Here is a 14,892-nt window from a genome sequence, read left to right on the forward strand (position 1 = left end):
TACCTAATTTGGTAGGCCAAGGCCCAATGGTTATGGATAATAAGTTTTTAAAGTTTTCACAAAATTAGCCCGGGGCAGTTTCAAGCAAATTAAGAAGAGAACTATTACTTGTCACTACATACCAAATTTGGTAACCCTATGCAATACAGTTATGGACAAGAAGTTTTGAAACTTTTCCCACAATAGGCCTTATATAAGCATATGTTCAATTGTGTGACCCTCGGGGCAGGGTCAAACTTGGGGCATAATTTGAACAAACTTGGTAGAAGACTATAAGATGTCACTACATACCAAATTTGGTAACCCAAGCCCAACGTTTACGGGCAAGAAGCAAGAGTATGTTTTAAAGTTTTCACAAAATAAGCCCTTTATAAGCATATATTCAATTTTGTGACCCCCGAGGAAGTTTCAAATTTGACCCCAGGGGCATAATTTGAACAAACTAACAAAAGAACTATTACATGTCAATACATACCAATTTTGATAACCCTATGCCATACAGTTATGGACAAGAATATGTTTGAGGTTTTCACATAATAGGCCTTATTTAAGCCTATGTTCAATTTTGTGACCCTCGGGGAAGGGTCAAGCTTGATCTAAGGAGCATAATTTGAACAAACTTGGTAGAGGACTATAAGATGTCACTACATGCCAAATTTTGAAGCGTTAGGCCCAATGGATATGGACAAAAAGTTTTTAAAGTTTTCACAAAGTAAGCACTTTATAAGCATATGTTCAATTTTGTGACCCCCGGGGCAGTTTCAAATTTGACCCCAGGGGCATAATTTGAACAAACTAACAGGAGAACTATTACATGTCACTGCATACCAAATTTGGTAGCCCTATGCCATACTGTTATGGACTCGAAGATTTTTAAAGTTTTCACAAAAAGGCCTTATATAAGCATATGTTCAATTTTGTGACCCTTGGGACAGGGTGAAACTTGACCCCAGGGGCATAGTTTCAACAAACTTGGTAAAGGACTATAAGATTCCACTACATGCTAAATTTGGTAGCCATAGGCCCAATGGTTATGGACAAGAAGTGTTTTAAGCTTTCACAAAATAGACCCTATATAAGCATATGTTCAATTTTGTGACCCCCGTGGCAGGGTCAAATTTGACCCCAGGGGCATAATTGGAACAAATTTGGTAGAGGACTATTTGATGTCTCTTTATGCCTTTGATAGCCCTAGGCTCAATGGTTATTTTCAATTTTGTGACCCCCGGGGCTGGGTCAAATTTGACCATAGGGGTATAATTTATACAAATTCGAAAGAGGTACACCCCAGGAATATTCCTGAGAAATTTCATCAGAAATAGAACAGTAGTTTAGGAGAAGAAGATGTTTAAAGGAAAAGTTAACGCACGGACGGACGCACGCACGATGGACACAGGACCATGACATAAGCCCCGCTGGCCTTTGGCCAGTGGAGCTAAAAATAAAATATAATTCTCTCGAAAACCGGACTTAATGCATGTGTGTACAAACAGCGAAAATCCAGTCTTGGTGGAGAGTGACCTTCCAGTGATCTTGGACGATACTTAACGAACAAGTATTAAGCCCTGTTTTCCCAGATACCGGCTATTTATATTTAAGAAATAATATTTTTCGATCATGGTTTGTTGTCGAATAACCCACAGTAAGGAGTATAGACGCGTAGGAATTAAATCACGAGTGCGAAGCACGAGTGATTTGATAACACGCATCTATACAACTCACTGTGGGTTATTCGACAACAAACCATCATAGAAAAATATTATTTCGATTCTAACACGATTCTGATTGATTTGGTTCAAGCTTTAGGACGTGAACTATTTTTTTCAATACTCCGCCCTTCTAAGTACTAAGTTCACTATTTAGTGACGTCATTGAATTGTACAAACATATGACGTCATTTTCATTCAAATATTTTGCAAATGACGTCACTTTCATTGAAAACAACAATCGTAGAAACTTAATGACGTCACGTTTATTGATGCTACTGAAAAGCTGACATGCTATAAACGTTTTCTGAATTACGTTTCCTAACAAATAACATTCTTTGTAGACGTGGTTAGGCCACTTATCACCAAATATACAATATATTTTTTCATTACATTTATATACATGCTACATTTATTACATTTCTTTTAGAGCGGGTTTTAGCACGTGCATTTTACTGCAATATTTTCTTTATTTATTCGGAACTATTTTCGAAACATTAAGCTCCGCCCATAAGTTATTGCAGAATAACCCACACTTGATTTCCTTCTTTGTGTATAGAAAACAAGTCGCGTGCCGTGTTAGAATAATGTTTAATAGCGCAGTTGTGCTTCTTTATTCAATAGGAAGCATTAAGGCTATGCTGCCTCATTACGCCTATAGATATTGTCTTGCAATCCTTTTTTGTATTTCCTTTTTTTCAAGTAAAATATTCTGTTTAAAATGCACAAAATCAGCATATTGGTTTAACGATATGTATTTGAGTTAAGCGCATCTGTATAACTCTGTCGTTTGAAAAAAGTATTTTAAAACCTATCTCGATTTCATTTGTAATTTAAAGGTTGACTAAAATAAATTGCACTGCAAAAGTTAATTACACGAATATTAGCTATACGACTTAAAATATATAAACCCGTGACTCTTTTGTTTGTATTACTGTTACATTAAAAAGTATCTTTAAAAACAATATACGAATTTCGCCCAAAGACTGGAGCGCGTGGGGTCAGTGGGGCGAGTGCAGCGCCAAGTGTGGCAAGGGATTCCAGGTCCGCAAGAGGGCGTGTGTGAGCGAGAGTGCCGTGCTTGTGAAGAGCTCGCTGTGTCACGGTAACCATACCCACTCTCAGATGTGTCTCACAGTATGCGAAGGTGAGCATCGAGTACTTGATTCTCATTTGTCATGTCGTCATTGTTGTTTATTTAAATTTGGAGCACGTCTTGTATAGTGTGGTCAAAGCTATCGTATCACGTCGTCGCTACAGTACGTGTATTGTTTTTAAGTATTTTAACAAACGTGAACGTTGAACATTTTTTGTCTTTACTGAATTTAATGAATACGCATTACCTTATTGACGATTCAATTAATTAAAACTATTTCATTATGGTAAAACTGTGTTCGCAACGTTAACGATGTTCTTACATTTGGTATTGTTTGTTAATGTCTAGTCAATATCAGGCAAATGTTATCAGCATCTTGTGTCACGTGTCTATCAGTCGTTGGCACGTGGTCCACATGGGGTGAATGGAGCGCATGCTCAACTTCATGTGGAGCCGGCACGAGGTTGAGGACACGTTACTGCTCCCCTGAGACGATGTCACGTGAAGTGACATTGAACTGCACGCGGGGCAACACTACAGAGAAGGAGTCGTGCGTTAGCACGTGCAAAGGTTGGTGCACTTCCAATGTGCGTCATTACATTGTTGGAGAGGTGCTCTCTCCTGTAGAATGATTTTTAAAAAGCATCCTATTCGTTTGCTCGCACCTAACACAATTCCGCCCAGTTATTAAAACAATAATATACAATTTGACTTTTTTCTTCTTTAATAACAGTAATCTATGAACATCACAAACTGTAATCGTATGCATGTATTTGTAATTTTAATGCTAGGCACACGTGTAATCCATTTTCTCACAACAGCCAATGTCGGCATGAAGAACTTTACAAACCGCAATACCAGCGCTCTACCATTTGGGATGACGTCAGAAGTGATGACGTCTAAACAAACAAGCGCAGCACCAGTCACCGAAATCGTCCAGAACGTGGTACGAACCAGTCGATGTTGTATCGATTTTCAAGAGTTAAGCCTCTTTGAAATGATTTATTGTGAACAACTCCGTTTCGCCTAATGTGCGTGCTCCATTGAAATTGTAATTAAAAACAACCGTGTTGTTTTAAATATCCAATACACAACCGTGTCTGCATCATGAACTGATGGTAAACCTACCGTAAAGTATTTTATCCCATTTTCACCGCGACATTGACGGTATAACACGTTGTGGAATATACTTGCTTGTATTCAACACTGTGGAATATACCTGTCGCGTGTACGGACTACTTTTTAAATGACGTCATGCGATATACGCTAAAATTAGGTCGATATTGTTTGGTTCATTGATCGAATTTTAAGGTCACCCATTAGAAGAAAATGTGCATATTTTGCAGAAAAACATATATATGACATATTCACCAAAAGAAATGTTGAAATAAAATATGAAATTACACGATTTTTGTTTTGTTATTTTTTTATTTATAACAAAGTCGACAAAACTTAAGCTTCAAAATTATACGACCTTCAACCTTTAAATCTAGTCATATGACATAATTTTTCGCCATCCGTATAATGAATCAGCTGATTGATGGCGTCATAAAATGACATACTTATTGCGTCATTTTCCCCATTTTTGTTGACGATTTATTATAAACGCGACTTATTTCACATGTTTTCTAGATGTACTGTATGTCGACATATCTTAATTGTCAATTGATCACATTTTCCTTATTTCGTGTAATGTGCATTGTTTATAACCCAAGCATATACTTTTGACATCTAACTTAAATATTAAGAATGTATAACAAGCCATACACATATCGCACAGTTCATGAATACTCTGCTATGTTTGCTTTCCCATTTAATTCACGTTAGGCATAGAGCTGTGTAAAGTATAAGATGGTAAAAATAGCACCACACTGGAATTGGGAACGTCCCATTTTGTACACGGGTATTTTCTACTCATTTATCTGTTGTGTACTGGAATGTTTTCCATTCTTTGTGTATTTATATATTAAATTATTTTCTCGTACAATAAGGGCATTTACCATAGATAAATAAAACATTGTGCAAGTTTAAACATTATTATGTTTGTATGCAGAAATCTCCAAATGCAACCGAGTTTACCAACGGCTATTATTAGATAAACTGCTCCGGTTCATTTGCACAGCAGTAATGTAGAGTACATGACGTAGCGTGTGACGAAGAAGAAAGTTTATCGCGTTCGTAAACTCATTTGAATAAAGTGATAGAATGGCATAAGGGTCTTTATTTAACTATGCTAAAATATTTATTAAAGACCCTAGATGCAAAATCGTCAATTATTGAGTTAAATGGATTATTAGATGGATTTAAAAGGATAATTAAAGGTAAGATACTAGTTCTTACGTGTTTTGATTTTTGTTTGTACGTTTGTCGTTCCCTGTTCTCGGGGAAATGATTTTAACCACAGGTGGAAGTTACGTACCCAGGATAGTATTTTTCATATATATATATTTTTAGGAGCCCAATATATTCAAATAAATATATAAAATCATGTTTAATGAGAAAAACATTGACAAAGAGCCATGAAAAAAATCCCCACCCTCTGATATTGGAATCACAGGTGGAAGTAACGTACCCAGGATAGTATTTTTCATATATATATATTTTAGGAGCCCAATATATTCAAATAAATATATAAAATCATGTTTAATGAGAAAAACATTGACAAAGAGCCATGAAAAAAAATCCCCACCCTCTGATATTGGAATCATAACAAGGTCATTAACTAGACTTTATTATAGACCCGTCTTCGCGGGCCGCAAAAATGTCAAAAATAGCTTTAATCCAAAGCATTTCTTGATCCTCCTATGGGCCATTGGACAACCTTTCAAAAAAAGTTAACTTCAAAAATATCTGTCCAGCCGTTAACTCACAGTCGGTCGAAAACCGAGCAATATTTCGAGTCCGTTTGTCAACCCGAATAAATCTTCTACAGACTTTCAAACAATATTTTTGAGTTTTTGCCCCTTAATCGATAGCTCGCGTCCTATTTCTTTGAAACAACAAAGCGTGTCAAATAATGCATGCATATGCAACCACTTACCCCTAAAAACTTATTCCAAAATGTTATATTTTCTTTGCAACAACTGTTATAACTCTAAATTTGATTTACTTGAAAACGAAAGTAGCCATCGCTCTTGAACCCGGCTTAGCAGTGAATTACACTGACAGAGCCAGGCATATAAATATCCAATCAACAACAACAACGATGTTTTAATAAATGTAAATAAATGAAAAATACTTATCATTCTGATTGTATTGGAATAAGTTTTTAGGGGTAAGTGGTTGCATGTGTATGCATTATTTGACACGCCTCGTTGTTTTAAAGGAATAGGACGCGAGCTATCGATTAAGGGGCAAAAACTCAAAAATATTGTATATAAAAAATAAAAGTCTGTAGAAGATTTATTCGGGTTGACAAACGGACTCGAAATATTGCTCGGTTTTCGACCGACTGTGAGTTAACGGCTGGACAGATATTTTTGAAGTTAACTTTTTTTTGAAAGGTTGTCCAATGGCCCATAGGAGGATCAAGGGATGCTTTGGATTAAAGCTATTTTTGACATTTTTGCGGCCCGCGAAGACGGGTCTATAATAAAGTCTAGTAAATGACCTTGTTATGATTCCAATATCAGAAGGTGGGGATTTTTTTTCACGGCTCTTTGTCAATTTTTTTTCTCATTAAACATGATTTTATGTATTTATTTGAATATATTGGGCTCTTAAAAAAATAAATAACAAAACAATACTATCCAGGGTACGTTACTCCCACCTGTGATTTTAACATGGGCGCCATTGATGCATCGGATCACACACGGCATACCCATAACATTATATAAAAAACACGTTCTGCGCGTCCTTAAATTCGTCGTCCGAAGTCGGAAAACGTATTGCCCTGTATATTTTGTCAAATAAAGTGTCAGTCGCTGCAATTGTCTGTTTACTCGTCAAAATTGTCAAGGTCTTCGATAGCTAAAGGAACTTCAGCGTACAGTTTATTTAGTATTGACAGACCTGTACAAAGTCGCGCCAGTCAAAAATCATAAAAAGCGACATTTAAAGTTATGGTAGCCAGAACTAGGTCGTCGATGGTGTACATGTATGTTGACATCGACAGCATTTTGTCAGGAGCAATCGCCGCCATATTGGATTTTGATCATTTTCTTTCGAAAATAAAATGAATTATAGTAAAGTAAAATCTTCTTTTCGCGATCGTAATGTGATAAAATTCGCATACTGCGTAAAATTGAATGTAGGCATATGGTGATATTTTTACTTGTTTTACAGTTTTTGTGTGAATTTTTTAAAGACTATTTTGCGTACCAGAACAAATACATGTGTATCACTACGCATGGTTACATTTGTTAGATTTTAAGCGCTTTTATGACTGAATTAAAATTATTGTTAAGGTTATTAGATCTATTTATGTTAAATGTCACGTTGAAAAAATCAAGTGGGATAAATAGAATACTAGGATTAGCGTTGAATACAGAGAAGTTTATGTTGCTCGGCTCGAACACCGAAAGCGCTCGCCAAGGCTCGCGCTTCCGGCGTTCTAAGCCTCGCAACATAAACTTCTCTGTATTCAACGCTAACCTAGTATTCTCTATAAAACAAGCCACAATGGTGTAGAATCGGTTTTGTTATACAATTTGCCGCATGTGTGTCAATAAGGTTTGAATACAGTTTCTGCAATAGATGTAGTTGAATTCAATACATTAATTATCTTTTAAGTAGCTTTAACCTTCAAACTCACTGCATTAGCACTATAAGAAACAGAAAGATGTACATATTTGATGCAAAAAATAAAAACTTAATAATTCCTACCTTCTGTTTATTATATCGTGCAATAACTTATCACACTTCTGATATTTGCTGTCCGTCCCCGTCGTACCATTCGAAAGGTCGGGCCCGTAACATGTTCATTAAAAATTAAAATTTTATTCACGGCAACACTTGCCAAGTATTTAAAAAAGTCGAGTTTTAGAATTCAACAGCAAGTTTAGTTGCTAAAAAATCGTAAATGATATATTCTTGGGTAGAATCAATACTTGCTGTCTTTGAGGGATATCTAAAGAACAATGGGGATCGAGCCCGTGACCACCCGATCGATTGGCTGACACCATACCCACTTGTCCATGGCGACCTTCGGTATCATAGGACGTGTATAAGAATGGAGCCAATATCATTTCAAACAGCCTAAGGCTTTCGATGCAATCGAGTTTAAATAAATAGGTTAAAATTTTAAACTTACATAATAAATTGAATACAAACTCGTGTAATAGTCGAATCACTGTAATACCCTTTTCCTGTACACAGACGACCATTATGCCTGACGACGCTGGTTGGAGGGACGACAAGCTCACGGTGGCCATGACGGCAGCCGGAGTCGCGTGCGGTGTCACGGTGTTGGCGGTGGTCGTTGTCGTCAGTGTTCTCAAGTGCTGCCGGAAGGGGGAGCTGCGTCGACCGAGTCTGCCGACGATCAGACCCGGTGAGCGGTTATACTATTTAGTAAAAATGCATATGGTCAAAGTATTTCTAGTACAAATTTTCAAATAAGTACACTGTTTAAAACTGTCAAGTACAACCAAAAAATGTAAAAACAGTCATCATATACGATAATTCAAAATGACTTTTATATATTTAAATACATTTACAGTATCATATATAGGAGCCACAATGAAGATTTAACATTAATGATAATAATCATAGTTTGTGTGAATAGGAACGTTTTGTTTAACCTATACATCTTGATCATTTATAAAGTACTACTTTCCTTTTACAGCAAACGAAGCGACCAAACGACGACAAAACACGTAAGGCTTTATATAATTATGAATATTCAGTCCTTATTTAAACATTAACACTTATACTGCGTATTTGCAACGTGAAACATCAACACGTATACTGCTTATTTGCAACGTGAAACATCAACACGTATACTGCTTATTTGCAACGTGAAAGATCAACACGTAATCCGTATACTGCTTATTTGCAACGTGAAACATTAACACTTATACTGCTTATTTGTAACGTGAATCAACGAGACTTATTATGCGTGTTTTCAACGTGAAACATCAACACGTATACTGCTTATTTGCAACGTGAAACATCAACGCGTATACTGCTTATTTGCAACGTGAAACATCAACACGTATACTGCTTATTTGCAACTTGAAACATCAACACGTACATGTATACTGCTTATTTGCAACGTGAAACATCAACACGTATACTGCTTATTTGCAACGTGAAACATCAACACTTATATGCTAATTTGCAACATGAAATTCCTCGTCGTTCAGTTGTCAATAAAATCAACCATAAACGATTTCATAAACACTTTAATTTTAGCCGTGAACGTGCATAATCTGATAATGTTGGACTCGAACAGATTTTTCCGTTTTATCATTATTAAGCTCTATATGTTTTTGTCCGGGTGCGTACAAAATGTTCGAATACGAAGTTCTTATTTTATAGATAAGTATTAAATATGGAGATTATTTTATACATGAATATTTACAGAAAGAATAAATCCCCGGTAACCGTTGACACCATTAACGGTAACGTGTACTCGGAGTTCAATTCTGGGTGGCCTTCCGACGAGTTTGACTCAACGTACGCTTTGGATAATGGGGAATTCGACAAAGAAGACGCCGATGAAATGAGAAACCCAGACAATGAGAATGTTGAAGCTGGTGATAATCTTAGGAACGAAGAAAACGCCATCGTCGACGCAAAACGTATCAGAGCGTTAGGGTCGGCAATTCCAGCGTTTTCTGTTAGGGTTAAAGCCCCTGATGAAAGTGAAGCAATTGGAAGAACGAGATACAATATTGAAATATTGGGTTCAAACGAGTCTGCGCCCGCCGTCTGTGAGCGCTCAGAAACGACGTATGCAACATCTCGCGTGTCGTTCCAGAAGTACTCCGAAGACAGCGGTATTGCGGATAAGTCACGAAACAATTCTTTAGAAGCCGACAACCTCGATCCAGGCGGACAGGAAAGTATGGCGAAGCTAGAAGAAACCGATGATGACGAGGAAGTGGTCGAGAATGTGTTTTACGAGCCACCCGAACTCTGGAGCGTTCACGATGTCAAGCATGCCGATAAAATGGCTTCGCTGAGACGGGAAAGCGAGACCATGTTCCGTGAGGAATTACAGGATTCTGCGAGATCATACAAGTTCAGTGGAAGCACGGGCTTGTATTATGAACCACCGGAGGAAGACCAAGATACGCCTGTAAATGACAGAGGAAATGGCGTAGCAGACGAAGAACATATATACGAAGACGATGAATCAATATACCGTAACTGCGAGACCGCGAATTCTGGAGGTTGGTTAAGTTTTGACCACGATTCGGCGCTGGCCTGGAACGGAGGTAAACAACTTAGCAGTCAATGTAATATTGATAACAAATACGAACATAAGGGAGGCAAAGCTAATTTAAATGAATTTGTGCATGAATCTAATGATCACGAAGAGGAGTCAATATCAAATGTCCACATTCATCCAGACCCCGAAGAGCACATATATGAAAACGGGATGCTTATGGCCAAGACGCTGTACGAGGTGCCTAAGAACAACTTCGGGAGGAATAACGCAGCAGATGGAAGAGGGTCGATCGATAAGGAAAGAATTTACGACGTTCCAAACTTCAATAATCCTTAAATTAAGCTATGTAGATACAAGAGATAAACTTAAGGAATCTTCTGCCAAAAGATGACACCAATTTATTTAAGATTGTTTCCATGTATACACAGTAATTTGGTGTAGCATAGTTTTGGTAATAAGAAATGCGATTGTGTCATTCCTTGAAGATTACGATATATGTGTACGAAAGGTATCACTAATAATATGAACACACCTACATATCGTTTAATCATTCGATGGCAAAGATTAAATTCATAAATACATATATTAATTAATAGTTTGAAATTACCTGTGCTTACATTGTTTTTAAATTAATTAAACTTTGTGTATTCTTGGGTATACTGAACAAATGAGTCGCGTTCTGAGAAAACTGGACATATTGCGTGTGCGTAAATTGTCGTTTTTACAAGATAGTTCTTCTTCCGGTTTGCTCATTGATGATATTATAATTATAGTGTTGCTTTTTGCTGACGATATGGCAATAATATGTACATCGCCTGAAGAAGTACATTCTTATTTGGACCGTTAACTTGAATACTGCTATACCTGGGGTCTAAAGGTAAATATTACTTAAACGAAAATTATGGTTGTCCGGAAACGTGGTCGTCTTTTACCATCAGAACATTGGACATATAATGGTCAACCAATAGACGTTGCCAATGATTTAATTAGTAAGGTACAGTTTTTAATTATACAGGTAACTTCTCTTTGAACCAAGAATAAGTAGCTGGTAAAGCACTAAAAGCACTATTATATGTTATTCATTAAATGTAAAGAATTTTATTTAAAACCTAAAACGGTATGTAAGTTGTTAGAAGCTTTTGTTGGTTCAATTCTTAACTATGCATGTATGCATGCAACACAAAGGCAGAAGAAATAGAACGAATACATTTAAAATTCTGCAAAAGATTGCTGATTGTTAAACAGAACGCTTGTAATGCAGCAGTATATGGGGAGTTGGATCGGCATCCTTTATTTATTAATCGTTTTATTAGAATTGCAAAATACTGGTTGACAATTTCAAATTCTGATATTATTATAAAAGGTGTATATTAACAAGCCCTGCAAGATAGTCATAAGGGGCATATAACTTGGTTAACTAATGTCAAAAGGCTGTTAGACACATGGATTTTCACATGCTTTTGATGAGGTGAATTCGGTCGATGTTTACCTATTTTTACATCAATTTAAATGTAGAGTTATTGATACGTATATCCAGGACTGGCATAGGATTGTCGACAACAGCTCGGTTCTGGACATGTATTGTGTATTTAAACCTATTTTTGTATATGAATATTACCTTGATTATATTCCTAAATCCCTGAGGGTATACATTACTATATTACGATTGTCAGTTCTTCCACTTAGAATACAGACTGGTAGATATGCTACTCAAAACACCCCAAGAAACAAACGGCATTGCCTATTATGTAACGAATCAGATTTAGAAGATGAGTTCCACTTTGTATGTAAATGTACTCAATATATCACTATCAGAAAGAAATATTTATAACCATTTTACTACAATAAACCATCCGTATTTCAATTCGACCAATTACTAAATGGTAATAATGGTAATAACACAAACGAGCTATTATTGGCAAAATATGTTAACCCTTTGCATGCTGGGAAATTTGTCGTCTGCTAAAATGTTGTCTGCTGAATTTCTAAAATAAGCATTTTCTTCGATTTTTTTTCAAAGAATACTATCAGAATAGCAAACAGTTTGGATCCTGATGAGACGCCACGCTCTGTGGCGTCTCATCTGGATCCAATCTGTTTGCAAAGGCCTTCAAAATTCGGTTCCAGCATTGAAAGGGATAAATATGCGTTAAAAGCAACAAATACATTTTTGAACACTACTTTGTAGTATACGTAAGGTTTTCCTCCTTAACACTGAAATACTGTACGAATACTTGTTATAACTGATTTTCTTAGGCATTTAATTAAATGTTATAACTTTTCATTTAGACGTCAATCTAAGTAAAATGAAATAATGTATAAATATATAATTATGTAGCTTTTTGCGTATTGTAAACCTATATCTAACCATAACACAATGTTAAACAAATGTTAAAAACGTGACATCATGTATGTATATGTTATTGATGTATTTAAACGATGTACTCTGTACAAGTCTCAATAAAGTGTCTTGTCTTGTATCCGTTAGTTATTGCCCTTGGATTCGAATGTCATATTCTTATGATTTTAGATAATTATTAAAGACAGTAATTATCAGTATTTGATAAAACTGCATATGTTTGCCGTGTAGGCTGCACATTCGAACTTTGTCATTTCGTGTCCACCATTCACACGTTGTTCATGCAGTTGTTTTGCTTTGTGCAACAAATCTGCTCTTCGTTTCATCTAAGATATTAATGATTCGAATTAAACGCATTATCATATGCGGCAAACCTTTTGGGTGGACTTGCGCATATTCTCGAGTTGTTCCTCTCAAAAAGATATCTGCGATATATTGTCCTTAGATTAACATTATGACATAATTTAATGTATTATACGGTTCTATGGCAGATCACAGGAACTTATGATCGGACGCTGATGCAGCTGTCTCGTCGTGCCTCAGCATGGCTACAACGGTGTTTTCTCTAAATAAATGAACAAATGGGGAATGTGACAATACGTAAATTTACTGTGACGATCAAAGAGCTTGGCTCTTGTATTAGCTCGTTGTCTAGGCATGGTGGCAAAGACAAATTATAAAAAAAGTATAAATGTTCTATCCGCCATAGTTTAATTGCTTTATTTGATGAACTACCCTCGACACGTTTCGCTAGTTTGTCATATTCTCGACGTCTAATGGGTCACCCACGTTAAAATAAGGGGCCGTCAAACAGGCCCACTAAAGTCGACTTGCGAACACGTAAAGACGGCATCCAAACGCCAAAAACGCCGAAAGTGGTGACCTTTTTTCGACTACTCGATTCATTGCAGCTCAGTGTCTTTAAGTCGTTTTGACTAGGACGGCTGTATTAAAAATCCTTTCCTCTCTCTATGATTTAGAACATCTACACCTTCTTTTTTAATACACACTCACATTGACAAAAATTAGTGGCCAATATTATGAAATGCGCCGATTTCCACTTGCACTAGAATTACACAATTACGGAAATACAACAATCTAAATTTTCATGAACTGACAACGCATGATTTTCGATTGATCTGATTATGTGATGCGTGATTTCTGTGGCATTGTGGTAGAAGTCAAGTAAAAGGTGACGAGACAAACTTCAGACCTAAAATTAATTATAGAGCATTAAAGTGAATACAGTCTACGCTGTGTAGCAGGGTTTATTTAGTATATAAAGAGAATATGGTGTTCTGAGATGTCTAAGCATATGACATTTATGACCTTTAGCATCGAAAATTTGTGAACTCTTATACAATATACACAATCTTTATTGGATAATATACGGATATTCGAAAACCAGATATATTGCGAAGCATCTATTAGATATAAGCGTTGTTTTAGTCTAATGTCAAAAACATTACATTAATGCAAAGTACGGTTAATATTTTCAACATGAATTGTCTATAAATGTAAACATGATTCTGTACAATAATAGAATAAACACAAAATATAGCAGAGCTTAGCAACCATTAAACAATTGTTTATTCATACGTAATCATGCACGGAATAAATCATCATACACAAAAAAAACTTATAAACACTTAACAAAATGGATTAAAATATCACAACCTTAGGATTAACAGCGGAAACTATGTTTATCCATGATATTCCATCATAACTAAATTGAAACTTTTCGTTCAAACTTTGTAAGACATACCTATATGTTATGTCCGAATTTCAGTTCTGTAAACTTGAAAGTTTTTATATGGTTGGAATATTTCTGATTAAATAAACTGGAAGTATTGTTTTTGGTGAATGACCAACATGTATTACACGAGACAGAAAACAATTACGGTTGTTAAATATCGAACAGTTGGTTAAATACTTTTTAAAGTTAAAAATCTTAACAGTTATATACTAAGTTTTGTGAGGCGAAATCTTTAACACTACTGTGTGCCCATATATAATAATTGTAAAAGTCTTCATCATTTACCAAGTTGTTAACTTGGCGTTTTATATATGGTCCTTGTAATTTTATCCAATAACGAATTTTAAATATCGAAGCAAATTGGTATTTATCCAAACTGCATAATACAATGTATGCCAATTTGTTTCTATCACATACAATATCATATATATTAACTATTTTATTTTGAATATAAAAAGACATGATCTAGCCCCAAACTATGTCTTAGCCCCTTGATTATTCACGGACATGGACGAAATGCACCAAATAGTCAGCGATCATACTAAATCATAGTACAGGGAACTTATTCGTCGTTGTCGACATCCTTTTCTGTTGGTTTCGCGACTGTTGGATTGTTCAATTCATCCATTCGTGAAGAAC

The 14,892-nt window shown here is 35.9% G+C and overlaps 2 protein-coding genes across 2 annotated transcripts in view; one reads left to right on the forward strand and one right to left on the reverse strand.

The window, feature by feature from the left end:
• The first annotated feature begins 3,627 nt into the window (after positions 1-3,627).
• On the forward strand, positions 3,628-12,534 carry LOC127847522 (uncharacterized). Its single transcript, XM_052379524.1, has 4 exons — positions 3,628-3,748; positions 8,119-8,293; positions 8,588-8,618; positions 9,328-12,534. The coding sequence occupies exons 1-4, from the start codon at positions 3,635-3,637 to the stop codon at positions 10,472-10,474; spliced, it is 1,467 nt and encodes a 488-aa protein (XP_052235484.1). The 5' UTR covers positions 3,628-3,634; the 3' UTR covers positions 10,475-12,534.
• Positions 12,535-14,069: 1,535 nt separating this feature from the next.
• Positions 14,070-14,892, reverse strand: part of LOC127849214 (dipeptidyl peptidase 4-like) — a 32,668-nt gene continuing 31,845 nt past the window's right edge. Inside the window, exon 26 of the mRNA XM_052381934.1 lies at positions 14,070-14,892. This exon is cut by the window's right edge and continues 6 nt beyond it. The gene's annotated coding sequence lies outside the window, so the exon portion shown is untranslated.

This window comes from Dreissena polymorpha, chromosome 10, assembly GCF_020536995.1.
Source record: "Dreissena polymorpha isolate Duluth1 chromosome 10, UMN_Dpol_1.0, whole genome shotgun sequence".
In the NCBI taxonomy this organism is placed as follows: Eukaryota; Metazoa; Mollusca; class Bivalvia; order Myida; family Dreissenidae; genus Dreissena; species Dreissena polymorpha.

Bases quoted from the DNA above. Each gene is read 5' to 3' on its own strand.
- LOC127847522 (XM_052379524.1), top strand. From the start codon at position 3,635: ATGAAGAACTTTACAAACCGCAATACCAGCGCTCTACCATTTGGGATG. The intron at 3,749-8,118 runs GTACGAACCAGT...TCCTGTACACAG, and splicing joins CCGAAATCGTCCAGAACGTG to ACGACCATTATGCCTGACGA. The intron at 8,294-8,587 runs GTGAGCGGTTAT...TTCCTTTTACAG, and splicing joins TCTGCCGACGATCAGACCCG to CAAACGAAGCGACCAAACGA.